This window comes from Trichoderma reesei (assembly GCF_000167675.1).
Source record: "Trichoderma reesei QM6a unplaced genomic scaffold TRIREscaffold_5, whole genome shotgun sequence".
Taxonomy (NCBI): domain Eukaryota; kingdom Fungi; phylum Ascomycota; class Sordariomycetes; order Hypocreales; family Hypocreaceae; genus Trichoderma; species Trichoderma reesei.
In genome coordinates, this window is record NW_006711152.1 from 1557198 (window position 1) to 1583115 (window position 25918).

At 47.1% G+C, this 25918-nt stretch overlaps 5 protein-coding genes across 5 annotated transcripts; 2 read left to right on the forward strand and 3 right to left on the reverse strand.

Annotated features, from left to right (window-relative positions):
* Nucleotides 1–2636: 2636 nt before the first annotated feature.
* On the reverse strand, nt 2637–3551 carry TRIREDRAFT_121089 (uncharacterized protein; the record flags this gene model as incomplete). The annotated part of the gene is made up of 3 exons (XM_006963913.1): nt 3256–3551; nt 2952–3197; nt 2637–2846 (listed from the first exon to the last, which is right to left on the reverse strand). Exons 1-3 carry the CDS (start codon nt 3310–3312, stop codon nt 2637–2639), a joined length of 513 nt encoding a protein of 170 aa, XP_006963975.1. The 5' UTR covers nt 3313–3551.
* Nucleotides 3552–6342: 2791 nt separating this feature from the next.
* On the forward strand, nt 6343–7278 carry TRIREDRAFT_105718 (uncharacterized protein; the record flags this gene model as incomplete). The annotated part of the gene is made up of 1 exon (XM_006963708.1): nt 6343–7278. The coding sequence occupies one exon, from the start codon at nt 6343–6345 to the stop codon at nt 7276–7278; it is 936 nt and encodes a 311-aa protein (XP_006963770.1).
* Nucleotides 7279–7600: 322 nt separating this feature from the next.
* On the reverse strand, nt 7601–12073 carry pyc1 (pyruvate carboxylase). The gene is made up of 11 exons (XM_006963487.1): nt 11872–12073; nt 11740–11760; nt 11662–11669; nt 11556–11567; nt 11441–11478; nt 11323–11354; nt 11118–11237; nt 10980–11041; nt 10027–10905; nt 7797–9962; nt 7601–7737 (listed from the first exon to the last, which is right to left on the reverse strand). The coding sequence occupies exons 1-11, from the start codon at nt 12017–12019 to the stop codon at nt 7630–7632; spliced, it is 3594 nt and encodes a 1197-aa protein (XP_006963549.1). The 5' UTR covers nt 12020–12073; the 3' UTR covers nt 7601–7629.
* A 6336-nt stretch (nt 12074–18409) lies between these two features.
* Nucleotides 18410–19872, forward strand: TRIREDRAFT_121091 (uncharacterized protein; the record flags this gene model as incomplete). Its single annotated transcript, XM_006963709.1, has 2 exons — nt 18410–18859; nt 19103–19872. The coding sequence occupies exons 1-2, from the start codon at nt 18448–18450 to the stop codon at nt 19870–19872; spliced, it is 1182 nt and encodes a 393-aa protein (XP_006963771.1). The 5' UTR covers nt 18410–18447.
* A 1657-nt stretch (nt 19873–21529) lies between these two features.
* On the reverse strand, nt 21530–22258 carry TRIREDRAFT_58404 (uncharacterized protein; the record flags this gene model as incomplete). The annotated part of the gene is made up of 3 exons (XM_006963914.1): nt 21530–21761; nt 21894–21966; nt 22186–22258. 3 exons carry the CDS (start codon nt 22256–22258, stop codon nt 21530–21532), a joined length of 378 nt encoding a protein of 125 aa, XP_006963976.1.
* Nucleotides 22259–25918: the final 3660 nt, after the last annotated feature.

A 25918-nucleotide genomic window follows, 5' to 3' on the forward strand; every position in this document is an offset into this window, starting at 1 on the left:
TTGCTTATTCCTGACGGTTTCCAGTGTGTCGCAGCCGTGACCTTTTGCTGCATTCTGGGGGGGACCAGGGCCCATGTCGGGGTCTGACAGTTTGGGTCAACATCAGCAAGTGCTGGAATCATCCAGCAAACCGCCTTTGCGCAGCCGAATAAATGCAAATACTACCATCCATACCGCCAGCGTCTGGTGCTGTCGAGGTTATACTGATAGTAGGCACATGCAGGCAGGACATGAAAGCACACCACTGCCACGACGCAGCAGCGAGCAGCCCAACACGGGCTTGGCTTCTGCCACCTGCAGAAAGCATCCGATTCGAACACTGCAAATCACGGCATCGCGCACTGCAATATTACACGCCAAACGACAAGCGCATCTGGTCAAGCACCTAGGTAGCTCTTCTACGAGTAGGCACCGGCAAGCACCAGTACATTCAGCATACTACTACCTCAAAATCAAGAACGTCCATCATCAACCATCAACCTCCTCCTCATTCTCGTCTCTTCTCCCCATCATGCAGTGAGTGAGTGGCTGTGCAACTCACCCACCATCCAATCAGCGCCCAGCGGGAAACAGAAGCTCTCCTCCCCCCTCCCCAAAGCCCGGATTTTGCCTGGGTGGATCCAGCTCCGAAAAGTGGCGCTGCCTTTTTCCGATCCAAAAGAGTACTAGACTAGTAGTTGTTCCAATTGTCAGTTGCAGTTTTGCGCATGTGAGAACCGCCGCAGACGGAAAAATCGGGCGATAAATGGAAGCGTTCGTGTTGTCTTGTTGCACCTCTTTGGGGGTCTTTTTTTCTAGAAGACTGCTCTGACTGCTTCTGGGTGGGATGCTGACATTGGCTGAGCCTTCGCGTGGCATGACAAATCCTTTCAAATTTGTACAGTATGTACGGAGTAGTATTCCATGCATCAATATAAGGTACCTTTTATCTGTCTCTCAACTTCTGTCTCTCTCAGTAAAAGCCACTTCGTATCAATTTTCGAGGTGGTTCAAACACGGTCAGTACGGCGCCCATTCGTGTTGGTATTTGAACGAACCGCCTCAAGGCACTACAGCCAGCCAAAAAAAAACTCTATCAACCATTCCCCCTCTGACAAGTAGTAGTAGTAGTAGTAGTACCTAGTAGTATCATCCAAGCCCAGCCGCATGACGCGTGAACGAGCCCTGGCGCAACGCCTTCCCGGCTCTGCCCGTATCCCAACAACTGGACTTGTCCTGACCTGACTTCCCGTCGCTGTAAGCTGTTCTGTTCCGGGTTCGCCTACCAAGGGGGATCGCATCAGACTTGCTGACCTCCTGACTCGCTGCGGCTGTCACTGGGATGGGAGTGCCAGAAATCTGAATTATTTGCGAGCACTACCTAGGTACCTAGATGTGCACATGTAGCCCTGGAGCTGTTATCCCAACCCGAACAAGGCACACACAGAAGTCGTCAGCGAAACGTTATTCCGTCATGCCCCAATCCAGACGTAGGCAATCCGTCACAATTCAATCATGGACCATCTTACATCCTCCCCCCCCCCCCCGAATCTTTACTCCAACCCAAGCCTCCCATCATCTGACCGCGTGCTGCTTTAGCCACAAGGCACAAGGCACAAGGCACGGCTTACCTCGCCATGATACCCCCTTCCTGTACATGACTTTGTAGAGTTGTAGAGGTAGAAGAAGAACATCGTAATCCTTCCCTCACGAGGCAGCAATACGCCGTCTCGTCAAGCGTATTCTAGAAGCCCGTATACGCACTCTCCCGTAGCATACGTGGTCAACTTACCATTATATATATATGTATGGATGTATCCTGCATCAACCTCGTTATTCTCTCCAAATCATGGAGTCCATGGCCTCACTTTTCTCAATACTGAAAGCAATGGGAAAATCCCTCATCCTCTTATTGCATCCGGGCCGACACCGAATCATCCGACGCCGCAGCAGCCCGGGTTATTCGGCGTCGACCTTGTCCAATACAGGTATTCATACATCGCGCGGGGTAATGTGAGGCTCTGCTGGACGTTAGCAGTCACATTTACTCCTGTCATTCAGGTAATGGCGACATCCAAAGACGTGGTCGGGGTAGTTTGAACGCTGGAAATAGCAATGCCCGTTGTATTAGTTGTCTTATATTGTACAAGAGCACCCGTATGCGCTCGGCCAAAAAGGTTGGGTGGACAAGCCACAAATTAGAGAGTCGTCCCGTCATTCTCTCTGAGCGACGAAAGTAAAACAAGGCAATAGGGGATAACAAAACGATACCAAGCGTCGGCCGACGGCGCGAACGAGGCAAACAAGACGCCGTTCCTCCCAAGACTCCGTGCTGGATCCGCTAGCAAAGGAGAGTCATTACAAAGGAAACTGTCCCTTTGCCGTATACTCAGAAACCCAAGAACATCATCCAAGAATGCCAAATAGAAAAAAGGAGAAAAAAAAAAGACCAGAAAGGAGGGTATAACAATAAACTCCGCCAAGCCAAACTCTAGCTGTTCCCCTGGCTGGGTTGGCTTCCTCATCCGCCGTGAGCATACCGTATGATTTTAGGGTTATAGGTTGTTTCGAATGACAAATGCAGCATCGTAATTGCTTTTGGCGCTATGTCTTCCCGCGGGAAGGTTCGAAATGGAAAACGCCGAAAGCGTGGCATATCATGCCTTGGGGAAAGAATATCGGTTTCGTCGCATCTCTTCGGCCTTTTTCATGTTGAGCTCGGCGAACTGCTGGGCTTGCTGCCTTGCAGCCAAGGCGTTGATCTTTTCGCGCGCTCTGATGAGGCTGCTGTTGTCCTGTTGCTTGAGCTTCGCGCGAATGTTATACAGGGCCATGAGCGTGTTGGCTCGTTCGAGATCTTCTTCATACTAAAGAGAAGCAGGCATGGTCAGCTGGTGTTCGCATACGAGACAGAAGAAAAGCAATGCGATTCATCTCCTGCTGGCTCTTGGGGAGAAGGTGGCGCATCTTACATTGGAAGGTTGGGGCGTGCCAGGCGAGGAGTTGGCCGCTGATCCAGACTTGGGCGAGCTGATGAGGATGCGCCGGCCCATCTTGTCAAACTTGGGCTGCATGGCGGCTTCAGAGGACCATGCGCGCCTCAGGCCAGACGAGGGCCTCTGCTGCTGTTGGGAGGGAGCTGGGGAGTCGGACTTTGGGAACTCGGCCTGGATGATGGGGAGGTTGGCGTTGACAATGGCGGCAGCAGCCTCAGGTTCCTAAAGCAACAGCGGTTAGAACAGAAAGATTTGGGAAGGCGTCTCTGGTGAGACATACAGCTGCGCCGAGATTGCTCAAGTCGGCGAGGACCTGGGACAGCTGCAGGCTCTCCATTGCGAAAGGGAAGCAGCTCGTTTCTCTTTCTTCAGATTCTTCTGTCGGGCGATAATTCTGTATTATCGGGGCGAGGGATCTAGAGGCGCGCGCTGGAGTCGGCCAATCTTGATATTGGAGCTCCTCCTAGCGGGCGCATATACGACGGAGCAAGAGATCGCGTGTGCGGCGAACAGAGTCGGTGCAGAGGGTTTGGAAGAAAAAAACGCTGCTGCGTCTGGCACTTATCGATGGGAGGGGGAGAGCAAAGATTTGGTCGAAGCGGGCGAGAGCAAAAAGCGGACGAGGGCTGAAGAAGGATGGAGGAAGAGGGAGAAGTAAGAAACAGAATAAGAAGGAGGAGGAGAAGGAGGAGGAGGAGGAGGGTAAAAGCAAAGCGAGGCTGGACGAGGAAGAAAGTGGCCGAAAAGTCTAAAGACGGGGAAACTGGTAAGAAAGTCGTCAAGGTCAACTGCTGAAAACAGGAAGCCTAGAGCGGGGATCCGGCAGCTCGCCACCGAATCTGGCCGTGGAAACTCTGCAGCCGACGTCCATGGCGGCACTGTGGAGGCTTCCATCCACTGTCTGGTCCCATCAATCCATGCTGCGGGGATTGATCAATCCCTTGGGGGGGCCCTTTTCCGGGGCATCCTTCTGGTTCATTACAGCAGGGTCAGCGCCTGTCGCAAGGGCCGTCAGAGCGCTAGAAGCCCGCTAACAAGGGAACATTTGAACTCGGACACCCCTGCTCGCTGCTCGCTGCTCCGTGCGTCCCCCCCCAAGGCCCACAAATCCCGCGTGGGCGTCTCCCGCACTTGATTGATTGATCCGCGTCGCATCAAACTGCGTCTTGATTACGAAACAATCGGCGATGGAAGGCAGATCTTGTTGATACATTAGGTAGTTGTACACACACTTGTAACGACTTCAACTTCTCATCATCGAGATGCAGCAGTGACTCTGCGTCACCAGACTTACGCCCAGCGCCCTTGCACAAGCACAGCCTGTGCAGCCGCTTGCCTGCACCTACAAGCTGTTTTCACTGGTTGCGGCATCACGGCACAGCAGCTCTAGCCGACGCGCAAGGGATCATGGATCCTACCGCAGGGAGCCTACTTTACCTCTACTATCTAGTTGTCGACGGCTATTACCTTATTATTACCAGCCCAGTCCATTCAGTACATACGAGCGCGGCAAGAATACGAGCAGTCACCACCTTGCCTTTTATCTAAGGAACAGTTAGGTACAAGTGTTCACACTGCGGCAGTTGCCGTGCTGCCTCTCAATCAATTCAAGCAAACTCGACCAAGACAACTTGTCAGTGGATGCCTTTATGGATATGTAATCACTGCGCAGCGATTCGCCCAGAGCACGAGACCACCTGCCTTGCCTGTGTTTCTTGTGTACATGTACCTGAGTACTCCGTCATAAGGTACGTTCTTACGTGCAGTGTTCAAAGCAGATGAACAGCACAGAATAAAGTGTCAAGGAGAGGCTGTAGTAATGCAAACCCTCAGCTGACACCGCTGAATGAACGCTGACAAGCCGCAAACCTGATTTTTCCCTTTTAATATCTCCCCCTTCAATTCATCCGGCCTCTCCCAAACCCTCCTCCCATCTATCCGGCGCTACAACTGACGCCCGACACAGAGCCGGTACCTCTCCCACACTCGTGCCACCAAGCAGGCACTCCCACCGTGTCCATTTTATCCGGGCTCTCAATTAACAAAGGAGGCAAAAATGGCAACAATCTACATACTGCTGATGTTGCATGCAGATTGATTCAGATCAGCAGCCTTCCCCCTCACCACCAAAAAGTTGACCCTGCATAAGGTACACTCAAATGTATGTACCACGCGCCGCTACAACCTTTGTAGTACCTTATCTGCATTGATGTTGACATATATAGGTAGTTATCAGGTTATGTATTCAACTTGCTTCCATCGCATCTTTCTTCTAATATTGCTTGCGATTTCATCCACCGCTGCAAGTTGCTGGCTTTTTCTGTGCTGACATCAGCGTCAGAAAGCCTCCCCCATCTGTTACCTACCTAGGTAGGTAGTGCCAGCGCAACTGGGAGCCCTTGCTTCATACAGTATGTGTGACGAAAAGACTCACAAGCACTGTCCGTTCTGAACACGAAGAATTGCGCAGTGAGATTGAGATTGTGTTGATGGAAAGCGGGCTTGATGGTTCACTGGCCTCGTTTGACGAGTTTGTTAAATCATGTGAGATTGAATGGGCGGTTGAACAACCCTCTCCCGTCTGCTTTTTGGAACTCTCGAGATGCGAATGCCTGCCCATTCACCGAATTGAGCTCATCTCTAATGTCTTTCAAAAGCTTGCCATGTGTAGAGTCGTTTCATATATCCTCGTATCTGTCTCTAAGGACCAGCGTGTAACAATAAGTGAATGAATAAGTACCGAGTAGCAACGAAGCCAAATCAAATGCCATCTTTGAATGCTACTGACGTCCACCTCATAAAGAACCAACCCGTCCAAGAACACGAATAATCAGGCAACATGTCCCAAGTCATCGTCTCATTATCCACGAAGCATACTCATATGAAGAGCATAAAGCACTTTGACTCTTGTAACATACATCTCGACCCCACCTTCTCTCTCCATCATCCGCATCAGATTCCTCGTCCAAAGCGTCTCATTCTCCCCTCTACTACTCTTTACAACACAAACGAAGCATGGCACCCCGTCTACAAATATTCCCCCTCTCCCTTCCCCCTTTTCAAACATTACTCTGCCCATCCACCCATCCATCCATCAACAAACGTCTTCCCAAACAATCTCCAAGGCTTCACTCCTCAAAACAGCCTCTTCCCATTCCCCAGTAACTCTCCAACCAGCGCATCCCCATCTCAAGCAACTTCACAAAACAAACACAAGCAAACCAGCAACCTCTCTCCTCAAACAGCCCCTCATGCCGTCTCCATGCCTCCACATCAAACTCCTCTTCAAACCATTCCGCAAACGCAAACCCTCCAACCAAGAACCACACCCCTATAGATCCCTCCCAAATCCCTCCTGACCGCAACCATGCCTCATCAAACCAGGCATCCCCCCTCCTCCTCCTCCTCCACCTTCAACAAAACCTCCTATCCCTCCGCCGGAGTAAACACCACCACCACCACCACCACCACCACCAACAACAACAACAACAACGACAACACCACCAGCAGCAACACAAGACACCGTCACACCCAACCCCCAAACAACGCCCCCAACCCCCTACGCCAAACCATCAACCAAAACACCTTCATCTACCCACCAAAAACGCCCACAAGACTCACACCAAGACCAAGAAGAAGCTCATTAACCTCACGCATAGCAAGGCATCTCTCCCATGCATGGAAATCCTTCAAAAAACGCTCCCTCGCCTACTACAACAACAACGAGCGCTACCAATACACACTCATCCGCACCAAAAGAAACCCACACACCCCTCACCCAAACATCCATCTCAGCACGCACTCTTCACAAACAACACCTCGTCCCCATAGAAGAAAACATCAACAACAACAGCAACATCCTCACCACCATCGTCCTCGTCCTCGTGTTCACCATCACCACACTCACCGCCGTTCCCGCCCTCAACCCCCAAAACAAAACCACCACAACCTGCCCTACCCAGATTCCTCACAAGAAACCCTCATGCCGCCTACAGTACCTCCTATATCCCCCCACCACCAAGCGCAACTGCCTTCTACTCCCGTTGCTTCAACCCCAGGACTGCCGCCCTGGAGCCGACCAAATCTCCCTCCCCTTCAACCCGCAGTCCTCCCCCTTTCGTACTTCTGTCGCGTGACCCCGTACCAGCCCGACCAGATCCCAATCGTCCAGTCCCCATATTACTTTCTTGTCCACCTATCCGAAGATCAAATAGCCCCCTCTCCTACCCTTCAACAGCAGGGAGAGCAGAGCCCTTTGATACCAAATCACCTTGTATCTCCATATAGCCTCTACCGTCCGTAGGCCGTTGCCTGTACTACAGATGTCGTCAATTCTTGTTGTGTAAATCTTGCATGGAAACTTGTTCTCTCCGAGTGACTTCTCCCGAGGGTAGGAAGAGAGACAGCGGGTAGAGAAGTGTAGGTCCAGTTATCACAATGTGCCTGCCGATGGGTTTAACTATATTTTACTTGATATCCTATTGTATAACCATACTGAATAACCCATAATCCCTCACACGCCGCGTGCCACTTTTTAGGACAAGAACTTTTTATCTTTTTGTTATTTTTCATTTGTTTGCCCAGTCGTAACAGCCCTTTGCCAAGCACCACACAGAACCAGCAACCTTTTGCATCGTGCACTCGTTCAATGCATCTAGGCCTTTGTGATTCTGCACACCAAGTCTGAGCCGTCGACGGAGTCGCCCTCCTTGACCTGCAGACTGGCAACCTTTCCGCTGTGAGGCGCTGAGATAACCATTTCCTGTCATGACTGTTAGCAACATGCCCTTGACTGAGAAGGACGAGTATGAAAGATCTTACCATCTTCATGGCTGACAAAACAGCAAGAGGGTCGCCCTTCTTCACTTCGGAGCCTTCGTGAACGCGAAGCTCAACCAGGACACCAGACATGGGGGCGCCCACCTGGCTGGAGTCGCCAGGGTCAGCCTTGGGGCGGCTGATGTTCTCAACGGCAGCCTTCTTGTCGACGACGGTGACCTGTCGGACCTCACCGTTCATCTCGAAGAAGACCTCGCGGAGACCGGTCTGCTCGCTCAGAGGACCAATAGCGAGGAGCTTCAGAATGAGGACCTTGCCCTTCTCGAGCTGTACGTTAAACTCCTCACCAATCTCGGGTCGAGCAAGGAAGTACCTGGTCGGCAGGACCGACAAGTCGCCAAACTCGTCGGTGATCTTCTTGTAGTCCTCAAAGACCTTGGGGTACATGACGTACGAGGCAATGTCGCACTCGGTGACGGGCGCGCCAAACTTCTTGCCCATTTCACGCTTGACCTTGACAAAGTCGACAGGTTCGAGGTAGAGGCCAGGGCGCTTGTCGAGCTTCCGTCGTCCACGAAGGGCGTTTGTGCGGAGAGGCTCGGGGAAGCCGCCGTAGGGTTGGCCCATCAGGCCCTCGAAGAACTCGAGCACTGACTCGGGGAAGTCGAGCTCGGAAGCGCGAGCCTTGACGTCTTCGGGGGACAGCTTGTTGGACACCATGAACTGGGCAAGGTCACCGACAACCTTGGAGGTGGGGGTGACCTTGACGATATCGCCAAGCAGGTCGTTGGCCTGTTCGTAGGCCTTCTTGGTCTCGAGCCACTTCGATCCGAGACCCAGCTGCGAAGCCTGGAACATCATGTTGGTCAACTGGCCACCGGGAATCTCGTGCTCGTACACCTCGGGGTCGGGCCCGGCAAGGTGAGCCTCGAACGGAGAGTACAGCAGACGCAGCTGCTGCCAGTACGTGTCCAAGGCTCGGACCTGCTTGTGATCCAGGCCGGGGTCCAGATCGGTACCCTCCAGGGAGGCCAGGATGGCGTTGATGCTGGGCTGGGAAGTCATGCCAGACAGGCTGTCTGTGGCGGCATCGACGGCGTCGGCACCAGCGTGGGCGCAAGCAACCATGGAGGCAACACCCGTGCCGGCAGAGTCGTGGGTGTGGACGTGAATCGGCAGATCGGGGTACTTCTCGCGGATGGATCCGATCAGGAGCTTGGCCGCATGGGGCTTGAGCACACCAGCCATGTCCTTGATACCCAGGACGTGGATGTCGAGGCCGACGAGCTTGTCAACCAGGTCCAGGTAGTAGGGCAGGTTGTACTTCTTGTGAGGGTTGAGCATGTCGCCGGAAATGCACACGGTACCCTCCACAACACCGCCAGCCTTGTGAACGGCCTTGATGCCAACCTCGAGTTGGCTGACGTCGTTCAAGGCGTCAAACACTCGGAAGATGTCGACGCCGTTCTTCTTGGCCTGCTCGACGAAATGTTCAATAGCATTGTCGGGCAGCGAAGAGTAGGCCACACCGTTGGCTCCACGGAGCAGCATCTGGAAGGGGATGTTGGGCACCAGCGCCCTCAGCTTGCGCAGTCGGTCGAACGAATCCTCGTGGAGGAACCTCAGCGCAACGTCAAAGGTGGCACCACCCCAGCACTCCAAACTGTAGAGGTTGGAGAGGGCGTGGCTCGTTTCCTTAGCGATGCCGAGGAGGTCAATGGTTCGGACTCGGGTGGCCAGCAGAGACTGGTGGGCATCTCGCCAGGTGGTGTCCATGAGAAGGCAGCCCTTGTACTCGCGAACAGCCTTGGCGAAGGCCTTGGGGCCCTGCTCAAGGATGATCTTCCTCCAACCCTTCTCGCAGGGCTTGCTGACGTCAATCTTCTCGCCGGCGGAGTTGAAGAGTTCCGGAGGAATGATCTCGCCCTTGAACTTGGGCTCGCCAATCTGGCCCTTGATGGAGCTGCCGTTGACGGCAACGTCTGCGAGGTAGGCCAGCAGCTTCTGAGCGCGGTTCTGGCCGCCGACGAGGTCGAACAGCTGCGGGGTATCGTCGATGAAGGTTGTCCAGCAGTTTCCATCGATAAAGGTAGGGTGCGTCAGGAGAGAAGCCAGGAAGGGAATGTTGGTCTTGACACCGCGGATACGGAACTCGATAAGGGCACGGAGGACCTTTCTGCGAGCGATTTCGTATGTGCTGCCATGCGCCTATTCGCTGTTAGTATATATGCCTTTGCCGGACAACAATGTCGGCAAGACGAAAGCCACATACCGTGCACTTGACCAACATGGAGTCGTAGTGGGGGGTGATGACGGCGCCAGCAAAGCCGTTACCACCATCGAGACGGATGCCGTTACCGCCGGCAGATCGGTAGACCTCAATCTTTCCGGTGTCTGGTCGGAAGTTCTCAGCAGGGTCCTCGGTGGTGATACGGCACTGGATGGCAAAGCCGCGAGTGGAGATGCGATCCTGGGTAAGGCCGAGCTGAGCAAGAGTCGCGCCAGCGGCAATCTGGATCTGGGCGGCGACAATATCAATGCCCGTAATCTCCTCGGTGATGGTATGCTCGACCTGGATACGGGGGTTGATCTCGATGAAGTAGTAGCGGTTCTGCTGGTCGACCAAGAACTCGGCAGTGCCTGCATTGCGGTAGTTGACAGACTTGGCCAGTCTGACAGCATCGTTCAGGATGGCGTCTCGGACCTCGGCAGGGAGATCCTTGGCGGGAGCAATCTCGACCACCTTCTGGTGTCGGCGCTGAACGGAGCAGTCACGCTCGTACAGGTGGACGATGTTGCCGTGGTTGTCGCCGAGCAACTGGACCTCGATGTGCTTGGGCTTGTCGAGGAACCGCTCGACGAAGACGGTGCCGTTGCCGAAGGCAGTCTTGGCCTCGGAAGTGGCTCGCTCAAAGCTCTCCTTGAGGCTCTCGGCGTCGCGCACAACTCGCATGCCACGGCCACCGCCACCGTAGGCGGCCTTGATGATGACGGGGAAGCCATACTTGTCGGTGAAGCCCTTGACCTCCTCAAAGGTCTCAACGGCACCCTCGGTACCGGGGACGACGGGGACGCCGGCGGCAATGGCAAGCTTGCGAGCCGAGACCTTGTCACCAAGGGCATCAATAACATCGGCAGTGGGGCCGACGAACTGGAGGGCATCAATGTTAGCCGGGCCAAGGGATGCTAGCATGCTAGGGTCTCCGACGCTGGCCGAGGACTTACAATCAGGCCGGCCTTTTCGACATTGCGTGCGAACTCGGCGTTCTCGGACAGGAAACCGTAGCCTAGCGAGATTAGCAACAATTCTCTCACCTCGCGTGTGATATCAAAATTGAAATATGACAGCAAAGTCCAACTCACCAGGGTGAACCAGCTGAGCGCCGTGCTCAACAGCAATCTTGATGATCTCGTCGCCGGCGAGATAAGCTCCGACAGGGGTGTACTGGCCTCGCTTGCCAATGACGTAGGCTTCGTCGGCCTCTGAGCAAAAAAAGCGCTGTCAGTGCTGGGTCTTGCCGCGGGGTGCATGTGATAAGGAATCTATTGATGATTGCTTCAATCTTACTCTGGCGATGCATCGACAGCCGGTCCTCATAGCTGGGCAGAAAAAAAAACCAAAAGTTAGCCCTGCGCCCTAAGGACTGGCTAAACGTTATTTCAGCGGGATGACAGCATCCATTTACCTGAAGACAGCGATTGTGTGTAATGACAGTTCGTGGGCCTGCGAGGAGGGGTAAGCTTTGGATCGACCAGGCTGCGCGAGGTCGGCAGCGGCGGGCAGAGAGGGGCAAGACTGACTGTTCTGAAAATCTATGCGCGATGCGACAAGGGCGCGTTAGCAGGGTATCGCAATGTGTCGCTGCTGCGGCGGAGCGGGAAACGACTCGGTCTCTGTTCAACGTACTCTGATGGCTGCGAGGGGCGTTAGCAAGAGCATGTCGCGACAAGAGCCATGGTGGGGGATTTTGGTAGTAGGACTCACGGATTTCACCACGGTTGGCAACTATTCAGCGCAGCGGCCAGCATGTCAGTAAACAGTTTCCCACTCTCCTCTCGCCTGACAAGAGCGCCAATTGGCGCCGGCGAGACACTGCCGAGGCCGAGCTGAACTCACCCAGGATCTTCTTGAGCTGCATGATGCTGGAGTTGGCGCGGATGTGGTGGATGGTCTGCTTCTCCTTGGGCTCGTCGACGTCGTCGTCCTCGAAGACGTCGTTGAAGGTCAGCGTCTGCTGAGGGTGAGGAACCGGAGTGCCAGCCATGGTGGGCAAGTCGGGCTGGGGCAAACGGAAAGCAAAGCAAGATAGAATAAGGGATACTGGCTCGAAGACGTAGGGGATATGGAGAGACAAGAGAGGGAGGGAAAAAGGAGAGCAGCTCAGCACAGAGGGGAGAGCTCGAGACAGAGAAATGGCCGGATCGGCTGCCTTTTAAGAGGTACGAGCAGCACAGAACAGAACAGGGGAGCTCGGCCCACGGTTTCGGGGCTGTTTGGAGGGGCGGGGGGGCAGGAATCAATGGCTGGCGGGGTGCTGCAGAAGGTGGGGGGTGGGGTTCTTGCAGCCCGGAAGTCAAAGCTTCCAGCGCTTGTGACGCTGAGTTGCAGCGGACGGGCAGGAGGGACGAATGACACAAGGTACTGGTACGACGCTGTTGGTGTTGTGAGTGTGGTCGCATGGTGTACATGTACCGTGTACTAGTATCAGCCATCATGGAACTTGGGAACTTTCAGCCCTTGGACAAGAAACAGCGCAGGCATCAACTGAAGAAAGCACCAGACGTCGAAGGCGGAGCAAGTCTGTCACGGCACAGGGCTGGCAAATCACGATAAATCCAAGCATCAAGTATCAGCCGGAGAAGCTGGAAGCAGGATCCCCGACTCAGCAGCGCTCCTCACGCACTCGACACCCCTCAAGGTCCACGGTGACACTGACGTTGGCCATGGCAAGGTAGTGCTTGCATGTGCTAGTAGTAGCAAGATGTGCTTTATATTGTGTATTATATACCATGACATCAAGCGGGACACTCGTGCCGTACCTCATGCATGGTGCTACTCAACTTAGGGGTTGTGTTACCAACCTGGAAGGGAAGAGGGGTTTGCAGGAATGCTGAATATAGGCGGCTACGGCGTTGAGCAGCATGGGACGCCACGGCTCTGTTTTTGACTGGTACATAGGCCACGGGGTGGCATCAAGCAACGCTATTATTACTACGTAGGCAAGATGCGGTTGGATCTGCAAGCGGGAGAGATCATCTTGTCTCAGCTTCTGCCGGCTGTTCGTCAGCTGATGCGTCTAGTAGTTCAAGCTGCTGCATCGGTGAGACAGGCAGATGAGCTTGTCCTGGCTCTTGTGTTTGACCAGTGCACTGGACAGCAGGCTGGTCCGGCAAGCAGGAAGAGGGGGGGTCCATGGCGAGTTGAGAGCTGAAAAATGGCTCTCATCGTTTGGTTGCTTTTTTTCTTGTCTTGGGAGCTGTCTCAACTTTGTCCTACTACCTAGTAACATACCTTTGGCATGCCTCTTCCTGTGCCTCTCCATACCTACAGCCATGACGCACCGTCTTATCACCTACCGAGTGCCAGCCTCAAACCAAACTGAACTACCACAGGCAACCCGCGCAACAGAAAAATAACCCAACAGTCATTCCCATTACACACCGGATCCCAACCCACCACTGCTACTACTACTACTACTACTGCTACCGCTAACCTTGCGGGCCACGCCTCATCGCCCGCCATGCATCAACCGTCTAGTCTCGTCGATTTTCCCAGCTCAAACAGGCGGGGTCTCTCAATACCGGCCAATGGCATGGGCCACCCCTCGCGCCACCTCCCCAATCGTCCTAATGCCACCTCTTTTCTAGCTATATTAGGCATAGCACACAGCGCTGCTATCTATAAATAGAAGGTACTTCCGTTTACATACAAATTTATATAGAAACAGATGTATCTTTTATCGCAGCCAGGCCTGCCCTAATGCACACTAAAAAAGTCACGCCAGCAGAAAGTAAATAAAACACCACACTTTTAGCATTACTAAAATCTACTGCAACTAGCATAATAACTTCTAACAGCAATAGCACTCCTTCCACCTACTAATTTAGGCCTGTTTAAAGATTTCCAGGCAGCCCTTAACATCTTCCAGGCGCATGCAAAAGCTAAAAGCTATGCTATTATTCTTAGTCATTTAAATCGCAATATAAAAGGATAGGTATATCGCTATTAGATTCTCTGCGCTTACAATAGGAAATATCACAGCAAAAGCACTAGACTTTAAAGACTAAGCACTAGAAAGACCGGCTGCACCTTCTAGATAAGGCTTTCTTATTATATAACTTAGGATAACCTCTAATTCGCAATAATTATTAACAGTAACTATAACCACAGTCCTAGGCAGGCAGTTAGCTTTCTAAAGCATTAGAAAGTTAATAAGCAGCATCTTGCTAGTATCCTAAAGAATAACAAGATAGGCTTAATAGCGCAAGCTTCTTAGCTTGCGTTAGTCGCTTAAGATAATTAACTTCTCGTCACTAAGCGCAATATCTTAAATATCAGCTCTTAAAAGGAAAGACACACTTTTAGCAAATATACAGCAGTCCAGGCACTTTTAAAAGAACTTAACAATTAAGAATACTATTATAAAAAGCAGCTTTCTAGTAATATAAAGCTAGAATATCTCTTTATTATCCTTAATAAGAAGTTTAAGATATAGCATGCCTTACTGCATATTATAATGCTTAACATAACATATAACACTAATCATTATAGCCTTAAGCTTCTAGAGATTAATAAAATAACCTCACTAAGCATAGTCTTTCCTATTACCTTTACCCTTAGCCTAACTAAGAATCTTATCTATTTCTTATAGGTTATAGGGAATTTAAAGGCTAGTTTTACAAGCCATGCCTTCCAGCATGGCCTTAACTCCTAGGACTTAATCCTACATATTATTATCATAGATTTTAATACTGCAGAGCGGCATTTAATTAAGAGGCTATTCCTATTTATACAGAAGCAACTCTATATCTAGCATATCTTAAAAAACATTAAAAAAGCTATTAAGGAGAGATGGGTTAGCAAGGATCTTATTAAGGAGCAAAATCTCACTATCTAGCAGCTAATTTCTATTAATTTCAAGCCCCTAACACATCAGATCCGGCAATAAAGGAATAGTTGCAATTTCCTTATTGCCTAGCACAGCTTGCTTTATACACTAACTCCAGAGGCCTTTAATAATAACTGGGAATTTATAAAGGACAAATTTACAGCCTAGTAAGGTCAGTTATCTGCCTTCTTTTAATTATTATGCTGACTAGCATTTCTAGAGCTATTGCGTTATCTTTAAGAAACCTATATATAGTTACAGGCCTAGTAGTTATTTACATTTATGCAATTCTATTAAAATTACAGTTATTAAACAACGTCCCTAAATAAGGCATAGCATGCCAGCATAAAATCCTTTCTTTAAGATAGTTAGGGCAACCTTTATAATCTATTTTATGCCCTAGAGCGTTAGTAAATAACAGTAAAGGCGCATTTTGCAGTAAAGTTAGAATTTAAGACTACTAAATTATAAAATACATATCGCTTTAAGCTCTTTAATAATATTATTAACATAGTCTTATAGAAAGCCCTGTCTCTAGTCTATTATTAGTATCTTCTAGCAAAGGCAGCATAACTAAATCCTATAAAAAACGCACTGCCAGAATGTCTAAAGTCGTTTATAGCCTAATATAGGCTGCCATATGCCTACATTATTAATAAATATCTTAGTATTTAAATTTCGCAAAAAAACATGCATTTAGTCCTTATTAACACAGCCTTGCCGCTAACTCTTTTTAACAATAACTAGCTGCTTCCTTTTAACTTTATAAGTATTATCAGCTCTATCTAATAGTTCTATTTACTAAGGAATTCAGGAAAAGATAGACCTATATAGATAAATCCAAGATCCTTAAGTAATAACGCATAAGCAGCAGCTAAGGAACGCCCTAATCCCAGCTTATTAACGCCAAAATAATACATTACAACCATTATCCATAAATACAGGCGCCGCTATACTACTACTAAACAACCTAGGAGGGCTTAGAGCCCTAATCTAGTAATAAATCTAGCTAGGGTTACAGCAGGCTCTAGGCAATATTATAACACCACAAAATCCCGCAATCATTATATAATAACTAACATTACCAGCCTCAAATCCACCGCATTAAATATTCCAGCAGTCACACGCTGCCTAATCTTAAATGCAGCGCGTTCCCTCTGCATTTAAGTGTATTTAGCCTCCTCCTAAAATGCAGGGCGGTTGCAGAGTTAGGCGTAAGGACAGACTGCATTTCTTTAAGGCGTAGGAATTGCAATCGCTAAGTCATTTTGCAATTAAGAGCGGCAACGACTAAGTTATTCCTCTGCAGCAGCCTTAAGCTCCAATTTCACAGCCAAATACCATATAAAATAGGAGGCCTTTACTAACATTATAAAAATAAACCTATCGGCTGCGCCTAATAATGCTTTAACCTTATAAGACGGTTATTAATCTCACAGAGGAGGAATAGAGTAAAAGATACATCTTTTTCTATAGTAAATACACCTATTTCTATATACTTCTAACATGCCTTCTGTGTGTTAATATTATAATAAGTCCTTTTAGTATATGCAGCCACTGTTATAATTATGCAACTAACGCATACCTTCTATTATTATATAAGGCAGGCCTGGCCGTAATAAAAGATACATCTATTTCTATATAAATTTATATGCAAACGGAGGTACCTTCTATTTATAAATAGCAGCGCCGTATGCTATGCCTAATATAGCTAGAAAAGAGGTGGCATTAGGACGATTAGGGAGGTGGCGCAAGGGGTGGCCAATGGCATGCCCAGGATAACGCAGCCTCTTACAAGTTTGGCGCTGTGTTGATATTAAGCTTCGTCCCAAGAGGAGCGGGATGCCCTGCCTTGGCCTGATTCCCACTGCCTCCATCCAGCTACCTACTAAATTCTGCCCATTTGCACGCCCCTCGTCTTTCGGCATGTCTTCCCAAAAGGCCACCGGGCGTGACTATGTCGAGCCGATCTAGCGGTATCCATGTTAGTAGCAGTACCTTGCCTTAACTCTCGGAGACACTTGTCCTGCCAGCCAAGATGCTAGCACCACGCCTGCAAGATGCCGTATCCACCAAGGCTCCAGACGCTGGAAGATGAAGCCAGACGGTAAAGGGTCTGTCTGGTCTGGTCTGGTCTGGTCCTGGTTCAGTTGCCTCCCAGATGCGACTGCGGAGACGTCGCCAGTGCTATGTATCGAGATGAGCCCTCCGGAGCTAGAAGTGCTTGCCGCTGTCTCTCCCACTCCAGTTGTGAATTCCCTGCACATCACCAATATACGTAACGTGTTGGATCTGGATCTTGCCCTCGCCCTGCATCCCCCATCTCATCATGTCTCGTCCGCACGCACGCACGCACGCAACATATCACGACGCCCACTCTATCTCGCCAAATCCTGGCTCTGCCTGTTTCTCCATCAATCACAGACAAACCCCTCTCCATGCATGCGTCCTCCCTTTTCCACGAAGTCTTTACCGAGGATATCAGAATGTTGTTTGTACATAATAGTCGTCGCCTCTCAACACACACAGACCTCGCATAGACGCGGCTGACGAAGGCAATCATATTAAATTATGAGACGGGGATGTCGGGAAAAGTCGAGACAACTTGCTCTCGTCCAGCCCGACCAGTTTTCGCATGTCTGCATGATCATCGTCCGTCGCTCATAGCAGCTCTTCTGAGCAAGAATGCCTCCTTCTCGGCTATGGGGAAGTCTCCCGTAACGTAATAGATATCGTATCGCCCGGCCCGAGGGAATCCCGTGATCCCCTGGCACGGCATTAGACTTGCGTAAGGACCAAAAGACGTTACCTCATTAGCAGCACGTTTTTTAAGTCGTCGAAGGCCGATCTGAGTGGTGACTGTGGGTTTTGTTTCCCTTGTCATGACGGCGGCATATCTTGCAGATGTAGTACTAGTACTCCGTGCGTACATAAAGATGGGAAACGTTGAGATGCAACCCGAGATCTGTAAAGGGACCCCCAACCTGAGCTGGCGAATGAGCTGCCCGACTTCCCCTTGTACTAGTTTGACCTCGGCGTGTAAACCGGTCCCCCATCACTCAAAGCCAGCCGCTCAACTTGACTGGCACCATTGATGATACTCTACAGTGATGATGATACAGTGGATGCTAAAGTGGCCTAGACGGCCGTCGTCCTTCGTCCCTCCGGCTATTACAGTAGTATAGCTGATCAACAAGCCACCAACGAAGCCCCATCGAACAGTCAAAACTTCTGGTGAAGAGATTTTTCCCCCATCTTGACGTCTACCTAGGTATCTACCTTATCTCCAAAACGTCGCCGTCCATCGCAACGCCGATCTAGCGCGTCTTGGCTATCGAGAGATCACGGCGGGCTTCCCTTCTGCCCTGACGTTGCATCTTTAGCATCGTTACGGAGGAAGCTATCAAAAATGATGTCCTGAGGCCCGACCAGGGGCCCTGGTCGTAGCCCTTGTTGATCGTAAGCACTAGGATCAATTTAACCTAGCAAGTTGGGTAGCAATTGCAGCCCAACCTTCTTTTTATACGTACGTACAGGTATGTATCTGATGAAGCCGGCACCTAGATATTCATTCAATCAAGACAATGAGCTACAACTTGACTGACGAGGCTACCCGAGGGGCTATTCTAGCCCTGAGGGCTACAACCAACTGGACCGCAACCGAGATATCAACTATCTTAGGTCCGTCAGTCCGTCAGATCAATCGCATCTATACCTGGGCAGTTAAAGCCGGCTTCGACCCATCAGCCCGACCAGTTATCATTAAGAACGCCTATGTAACCGACCGACCAAGGCCTGGAAGACCGAAAAAACGTACCGACGAAGTCCAACAAGCTATAATAAGGAAGGTCCGACGGGATCGCTATGGCTGGGAGAAGTCATGTGCTGATATAGCTGGAGAGATGACATCAGAAGGCCACCCGGTATCAGCTATGACAGTGTGGAGGGTCCTTAAAGGTGCCGGTTATCGCAAGACTAAGCCAATAAGGAAGCCCGGTCTGACGGCCGAGATGAAAAAAGACCGGCTTTAGTGGTGCTTAGACCACCGGCACTGGACCCTAGAAGACTGGAAAAAGGTAATCTGGTCAGATGAAACGTCAGTTATCCTACTACATCGACGTGGCGGCTATCGCGTGTGGCGACGGGCCGACGAGAGATTCGTACGCAGCTGTATTCGGGAACGGTGGAAGGGGGCGTCTGAGTTCATGTTCTGGGGCAGCTTTACGTATAATCGTAAAGGGCCCTGTCACTGTTGGAAGCCAGAGACAGCAAAGGAGAGGAAGGCTGCTGAGAAAGACCTGGAACGGTTGAATCGGGAGCTGGAACCTGTTATGAGAGAGCAGTGGCATCTAACAACAAGGATGCGGCGTTTGAACGTTCGACCTAACCGACTTCCGGGCCCGCAGCCAGTGTGGAAGTGGACAGAGAAGACAGGCAAGCTTACCCGATCAAAGAAGGGAGGTATTGACTGGTATCGGTACCAGAAGGAGATCCTACTTCCAAAGCTGCTGCCATTCGCAAAGGAAGTCGGCCCTGACGCCCTTGTCCAAGAAGACAGGGCTCCAGCCCACAGTCATTACATCCAGCAACGGGTGTATGACTTGCATCAGGTGCAACGGCTGCTGTGGTGTTCGAATTCGCCGGACTTGAATATGATCGAGCCGGCTTGGCCGTGGCTGAAGAGACGGACCACACGACTTGGGGCACCTAAAAATCGGTTAGCAGCTATCAGGGCTTGGCTTCAGGCTTGGGAGGATCTTCCACAGACGACAATCCAGGCTTGGATCGAACGAATACCAAGGCATATCGAAGAGGTCATCAGACTAGCCGGCGGCAACGAGTATCAGGAAGGCCGGGCTGATGATATCAGACAACAGCACCGGGACCGGGATGCAAATAACCGACCTAGCCACAGCCTGCGACCAGTCCAGCCATCAGACGAGCCACAGGACGAGCCACAGGACGAGCCACAGGACGAGCCACAGGACTGGCTACAGGACTGGCTATAGGGCTAGCTTTGAAGATCGCGATGATGAAGGAAGGTTGTGATGATGATGAAGGAAGGTTGCGATGACGGAAGGAAGAGCCTAGCCTAGCCTTGATAGCACGAATGTCACGTGACTTGGCACTAGGCCCGATCGGGCCTGAAGGACCCACTTTTCCAAGCCCCTCAGGACATCATTTTTGATAGCTTCCTCCGTACAATCCGCCGGCTCCTCTGTCTTAGCCGTCTTTGGGCTGGAGTTTGAGACCTTTGTTTTTTTTTTTTTTTCTTTCTCTCTTCTTCTGCTTCCCTCCTGTCAACAGCTGTACAGTAGGAGGGCGAGCTCTTTCTCCGACGTCGGATGTGTGATTGGCCCTGGAGTCAGATCGGACCCCAGCCGGCCTAAGGTACTGTAACCTAGTTTTTTTGAATATTGATGTCGTCACTCAATTGGATAACTAGTGGTGGTATTATCTTTATTGTGTTGACTCAATTCGATCTGGTGGTTCCTCAATCATGTTTTAAAGACATTGATTTAGCCACGCCACGTTCGGCATGTCTCAGCATCAACGCCTATATCGGTTCACAAAACAGTCATTGTCTCAACAGCGAGATTAGCCGGATCGGCAATCACCTTTCGTCTGTTCATCAGACAAGATATATCCGTTTGTCAACGCTTCCCATATGACATCAAAATTGTGTTGCCGACATTCTACTAGTATCTCGGCCAACTTTCAGGCACGGTTAGAAGAGGATAACCTCGGGCAGCCTACTGGCTACTTGGAGGCTCTAGCTGAAGCGCTATACTGACAAGTCTGTAGATCTACGTTTGCTTCATGTAATAATGAATGGGCTTGGTGTAGTACCTAGGTAGGTTTGTATCTGGTTCGTCCTCCGTTCCTGAACCCGCCGTCTTCCATCAGTCTTTCCAGAAGAAAACAGAAGCCCACCTTGTCGGCTTCTTCCCTCTCGTCACGGATCCATAGAACATGGCATCCGGTCCACATGGCGTAAAGCCTCCCAGGTGTCTTTCCCTAGGTACCTCAGTTGTATTAGTGCACCTTATAATAGGATGTCCGTCAGGAGACGAACTGTACTTGCCTCATGATACCTCTTCTCTTCCACCTGTAATCAACCCGGTGGTGGCTTCTACTTACCTGATACTATCGTTCACAATCATCACCACAAGGCATTATACTCGCCCTCTTTTCAACCAGTACAGGTAAAGCCCAGGAATATGATACACGCGGTTACACGCTCATATCGAGTCGTTACTCAAAGGCACGGGACGGTTCATCCAAGTCCATGATTCAGCTTTCGATCAACTCTATTATCCGCCCCTTCTGCTTTCCCAGCTTGGCACCTCGAGCCTCAGGCTAATCATCCACAAAGTATCCTGAGATACAGACGTGTCGACCCAATGTCTTGGACTCCGTGAGCACACAAACAAGAATGAGAGTCTATAAGTCACTGAAAAAAAAAGTCCTAGTCTCAAGATGCGGCCTCCTCAAATTAGCTTATCAACAGCCGGCAGCCCCCTACCGACCACATAATAGCACGTCCACATCCCCTTGCCCCTCTCCTCCTTCAGTCGCGTGACCTTTTTTGTCCTCGTTTTTTTTTTTTTTTCAGCGTCCCAGCAGCATTTACCCAGCAATCCTACGTGCCTTTCGACATTTGGCTTATTTGATAGGAGCCGCCTCTTTGCCAGCCTCGACGCCCGCCTCCAGCGCCGCATTCTGCTTGCCGCCCCAGTAGTGCCATGACAGGTAGCGGTAGCCCTGTGTCAGCTGGGCGGCCTCGTTGATGACGTGGCATCCGAAGAGGAGGTAGTTCTTGGGGGAGACGGCGAGGGAGTATCGCATAAAGGTCGCAGAGTAGACGCACAGAGCAGCGGTCATCTGTCCGGAGATGCTATACAAAGGTAGGGAACGATGAAAACGGTAAGCAGGTGGGCCGGTATCGGCGGGAAGCATCCCTGGAGCTTTTTGGAGGGGGAGGAGGAAGAAGGGGGGGGGGGGGGAGGGGGGGGGTTGCGCTTCTTACAGATCGGGGCTCTTCTGCGTGTCCAGGACGGCGGCAATGGGGATTCCAAAGTTCGAGACGGGGCCCCAGAAGTCTAAGCGCGGTATACCGGTCAGCTACTGGCTCCTGGTGGAAGATGTGTAGAAGCTCGCGTGGCTCTATGGTGAGGGCGTGACTGAGGAGATGGCGAGGACTCGAGCAAGCATGGATCTGGTGTCATTTCCAACATCCAAGTGTCCTCGAGACCGCATTTCCAACATCTCCCTCTTTCGGGCCTCGAAGTATTCGATACAAGGTAGGGCTGAGCACGTACGAGTCGTGAACACATAGCTCAGCATCGGGTTGGACCGGATCTTGGCGTTGATGGCCTTTGCGAGCGCAGCCATTTTGAACGACGAACGGACGAGACGCGGTTCGAGCCGAAAGGGGAAACGAAAAAAAAAAAAAAAAAAAAAAAAAAGACGAGCAAAGGTTGGCCTCTGGAACTTTGTCTCCTGCTCGTTTCACGGAGAGGGTGCTCGGATTGGATGCGCGAGATTTGAACAGAAAAGAAAAGTCCGGCCCTTTTTTTCCCGTTTGTTGGCTGTGGTTGTCAGCGGCGGCGTTGATTTTGATCCTTGTCGGGCGGAATTTTGGAGGCCGAACCAGCTGGGAGGCGGGTCACGTGCTGAGAGCCAGGGACAGCACGTCAGGTATTACAACGTATCTACTCTTCACAACAGACGACGGTGAAGCTGTTGTTCATGAACGCTCCATCTATTAGATATTAAATGGTATTATATCAACATAGATCTTGCGTTTTGGACCTACCTCAGTCGAGTGTTTCCAGTCTATCATCAAGGGAGTTAACTGTACGGCAAACACATGCAGGCATGAAGGAAGCGAAGCCTACCTACCTAGTATGATGCTAGCGGCGATAAGATGCGGCCGCAATTCAGGCACGGGAATGCAGGGACCAATTACACGAATGTGATTTGCCATGTTCATGCCAAGTATTGTTCTGTAATGTCCATTTTAGGAAAATCTCTAATAATGGTTATCCTAGTAGAAGATAATAAAGGTGTAATAATAAGCTCTTTTCTTTTATAAAAGACTAGCTAGAGAGAAAGAAAGGAAAATAAATAAACAGCTATAAATACATTATAGCCTTAAGGCCTATAATATTTTAAGGTAGTCTTAAATTATTAAGTAAGGACCACTTAATATATCCCCTTTAAAACTAATATATTATAATATTATTATAATATACTAGGAAATTAATAGTATTTTATTAATTATAAAATATAGGCTATTTTACTATATATAAAAAATATAAAATAAATTTAAAAAATAGCTGCTATTTTTTTAATAAAGGAGAAATAGCATTAATAAAAATAGTAAATTAAATTAAGGTTTTCTAGTTATTAAAGTCTAAAAGTTACTTTTATTTATTAAAATATAAGGCTTTTTTAATTTATAAAAATAAATTACTAAAGTAGTAATAAATAAAAATAGGTTATTAATATAAAAATAAGTTATTAAAATAAAAATAAGGTTATAATTATAGCTAATATAATAGTAAAAGCTTACTATTTTTAAAGTCTTAAGTAGCTTTTTATTTATTAAATAAAATGCCCTTTTTATAAAAAATATATTAATATTATTAATATAATAGTTAAGGTTTAATAAAATACTTATATCTTAAAGTATTAAAGGTATAAAAGATAAATTTATTTTAATTAGTAAATAAAATGCTTTTTATAATAAAGGTCTTTTTAATAATTATAATTTAAAAAAAATAAAAAGGCTTATATTACTTTTTATTATAAATCTAGCACTTTTAAACTATTTTAAATATAAACTTATTATAATTTAAATCCTTATTAATATAAAAAAAGAAAATAAAATATAAAAAATAAAGTATAGCTAAGGTATTATAATAAGATATAAAAGTATATAAAAAAAAGCTTAATTCTTAACTAAACTAAACTATAGGCATTTAAGAAAAGTAATACTTAATATATAACTAAGCAGTATCTTCTTATTAATAACTATTATTAAAATAATTACCTTTATAAAGGAAAGATAACCTTTATTTTTAAAAGTAATTATTACTTATATTATTATTACTAAAAATTAGTAAAAAGGCAGCTTTTTTTAAGGCTAAAATATTAATAATATAAGTTAAGGCAGGCATAACTTTTATTAAGAATTAATAAAAATAATATATAATCTAGTTTAAGCTAGGTATTACCTTTATATTAAAGTTATTAATATAGTTATTTATATTATTATTTAGGTTATATAAGTAAGTATATTAAATAATTAGTATATTTAGCGCTTATATAACCTAATTATTAGTTATTTTAATTATTAATAAAAGTTAGAGAATGCTATTATTAAGTTTTATATTAACCTTATCTAGCTATTTATTAAAAGCAGCTACCTTTAAAGTAATTATTTAGTTAGTATTATATTAAAATAGTAGTATAGCTATATAAGCTGCTATTAGTAACTATAATATAAATAATAATAAAGTAAGCGCTAAATTAATAAGTATTAGTAATATAGCAGTTAGTAAAAAAGCAGTTAGTAAAATAGTAATTAATAAAAAAGTAATAAAAGCAGCAGCTATTAATAATATAGCTTAATTAAAAGACTTAAAAATACTAAGGCTAAAGAAAGTAAAGCTGCTAAAGCTATTTTTACTAAAACTAGCTTTATTAAAAGGCAATAAGCTAAGGAGCTTAATAATAGTAGTTAAGGCTATAGTTAAGATAGGCGCTAGGGATTAGTAATAATAATAAGTAATATTACTAATAGCAGAATTAGTATTATACTTATACCTAGGCTTATTTTCTTTAATATTAGGATTAGAATAGTATTAACAGTACTTAAATATAAGGTTATTAACTATAAGTAACTTTAAGTAAGAATAAAGGTAGACTTTAAGGTTAGCTACTATACTAAGTAATAAAGGTTAATATAAAAAGTAAAAGAAAATAAACTTTACTTAAGTTAGCTATTTTTTTATATCCTTATAAATAAAGTAATTATTAAAAGTACCTTTAGTAAATATAGTTATTTTAAATTAATTATTAATAAGCATTTATATATACTTTTATTAGTTTTTAAATAATATATTAATAAATTATCTTTAATAGCCTTTAATAACTTTTATTATAAAGAGATAAGCTAGGTTTAATTTTTTAATAAAAATATCCTTAAGCTTAAGCAGCAGTAATAAGATATTTAAGTTAGCTATTAAATTAGCTAATAAGCGCTAGGCAGCAGTAGCTATTATATATACTTAAGGTAGTTAAGAAGGTTAAAAGTTAATTATATATATAAAAAGTAGGAAATTATATAATAAATATATAGTAGTTAATAAGTAAAGTATAGTTTAAAAGTAAGGGTAAGGTAAATTTACTATTAATTAAAGGTAAGAGAAAGGTAAATTAACTATAGGTCTTACTATAGCAGGCTACTAGTATTAAGCATACAGCTACTAAATGCCTTACTAAAGTACTAGCTATTAGCTATTAAATTAAGTAATTAAATTAGCTATATTAATTATAAAAAGGTCTTTATTATACTATTTATTATACTCTACTGCTTAATTAAGCTAGTATATAAAATATTATAGCCAGCTATTAAAAATACACTTAGCTAGGAGTTACTTAATTTTAAATAATTACTATTTCTTATTATTACCTTTTATTTAAAAGGACTTTATAATATTAAGTTAGGAATAATTAAAAGGGTTTTTACTATTAGGCACTAGTTTTAATTAAATAATAAAGACTATTAGGTAGATTCTTTAATAAGGGGGAAGGTTAAGTTTAAATATATAAGGGTTTATATAATAATAAATTATTAATAATTTAACCTTTTATTAACTAAACTTATATAATTATTTTAATAACTTATAGCTATAATATAAATATAAATAAATATATTATCCTTCCTTAAAAAAGACTTATTAATATTAGGCATTAAACTAGCATTTATACTATATATTAATAAAGTAATAGCTGGGATCCCGTACAGTTTTCTATTAAATTATT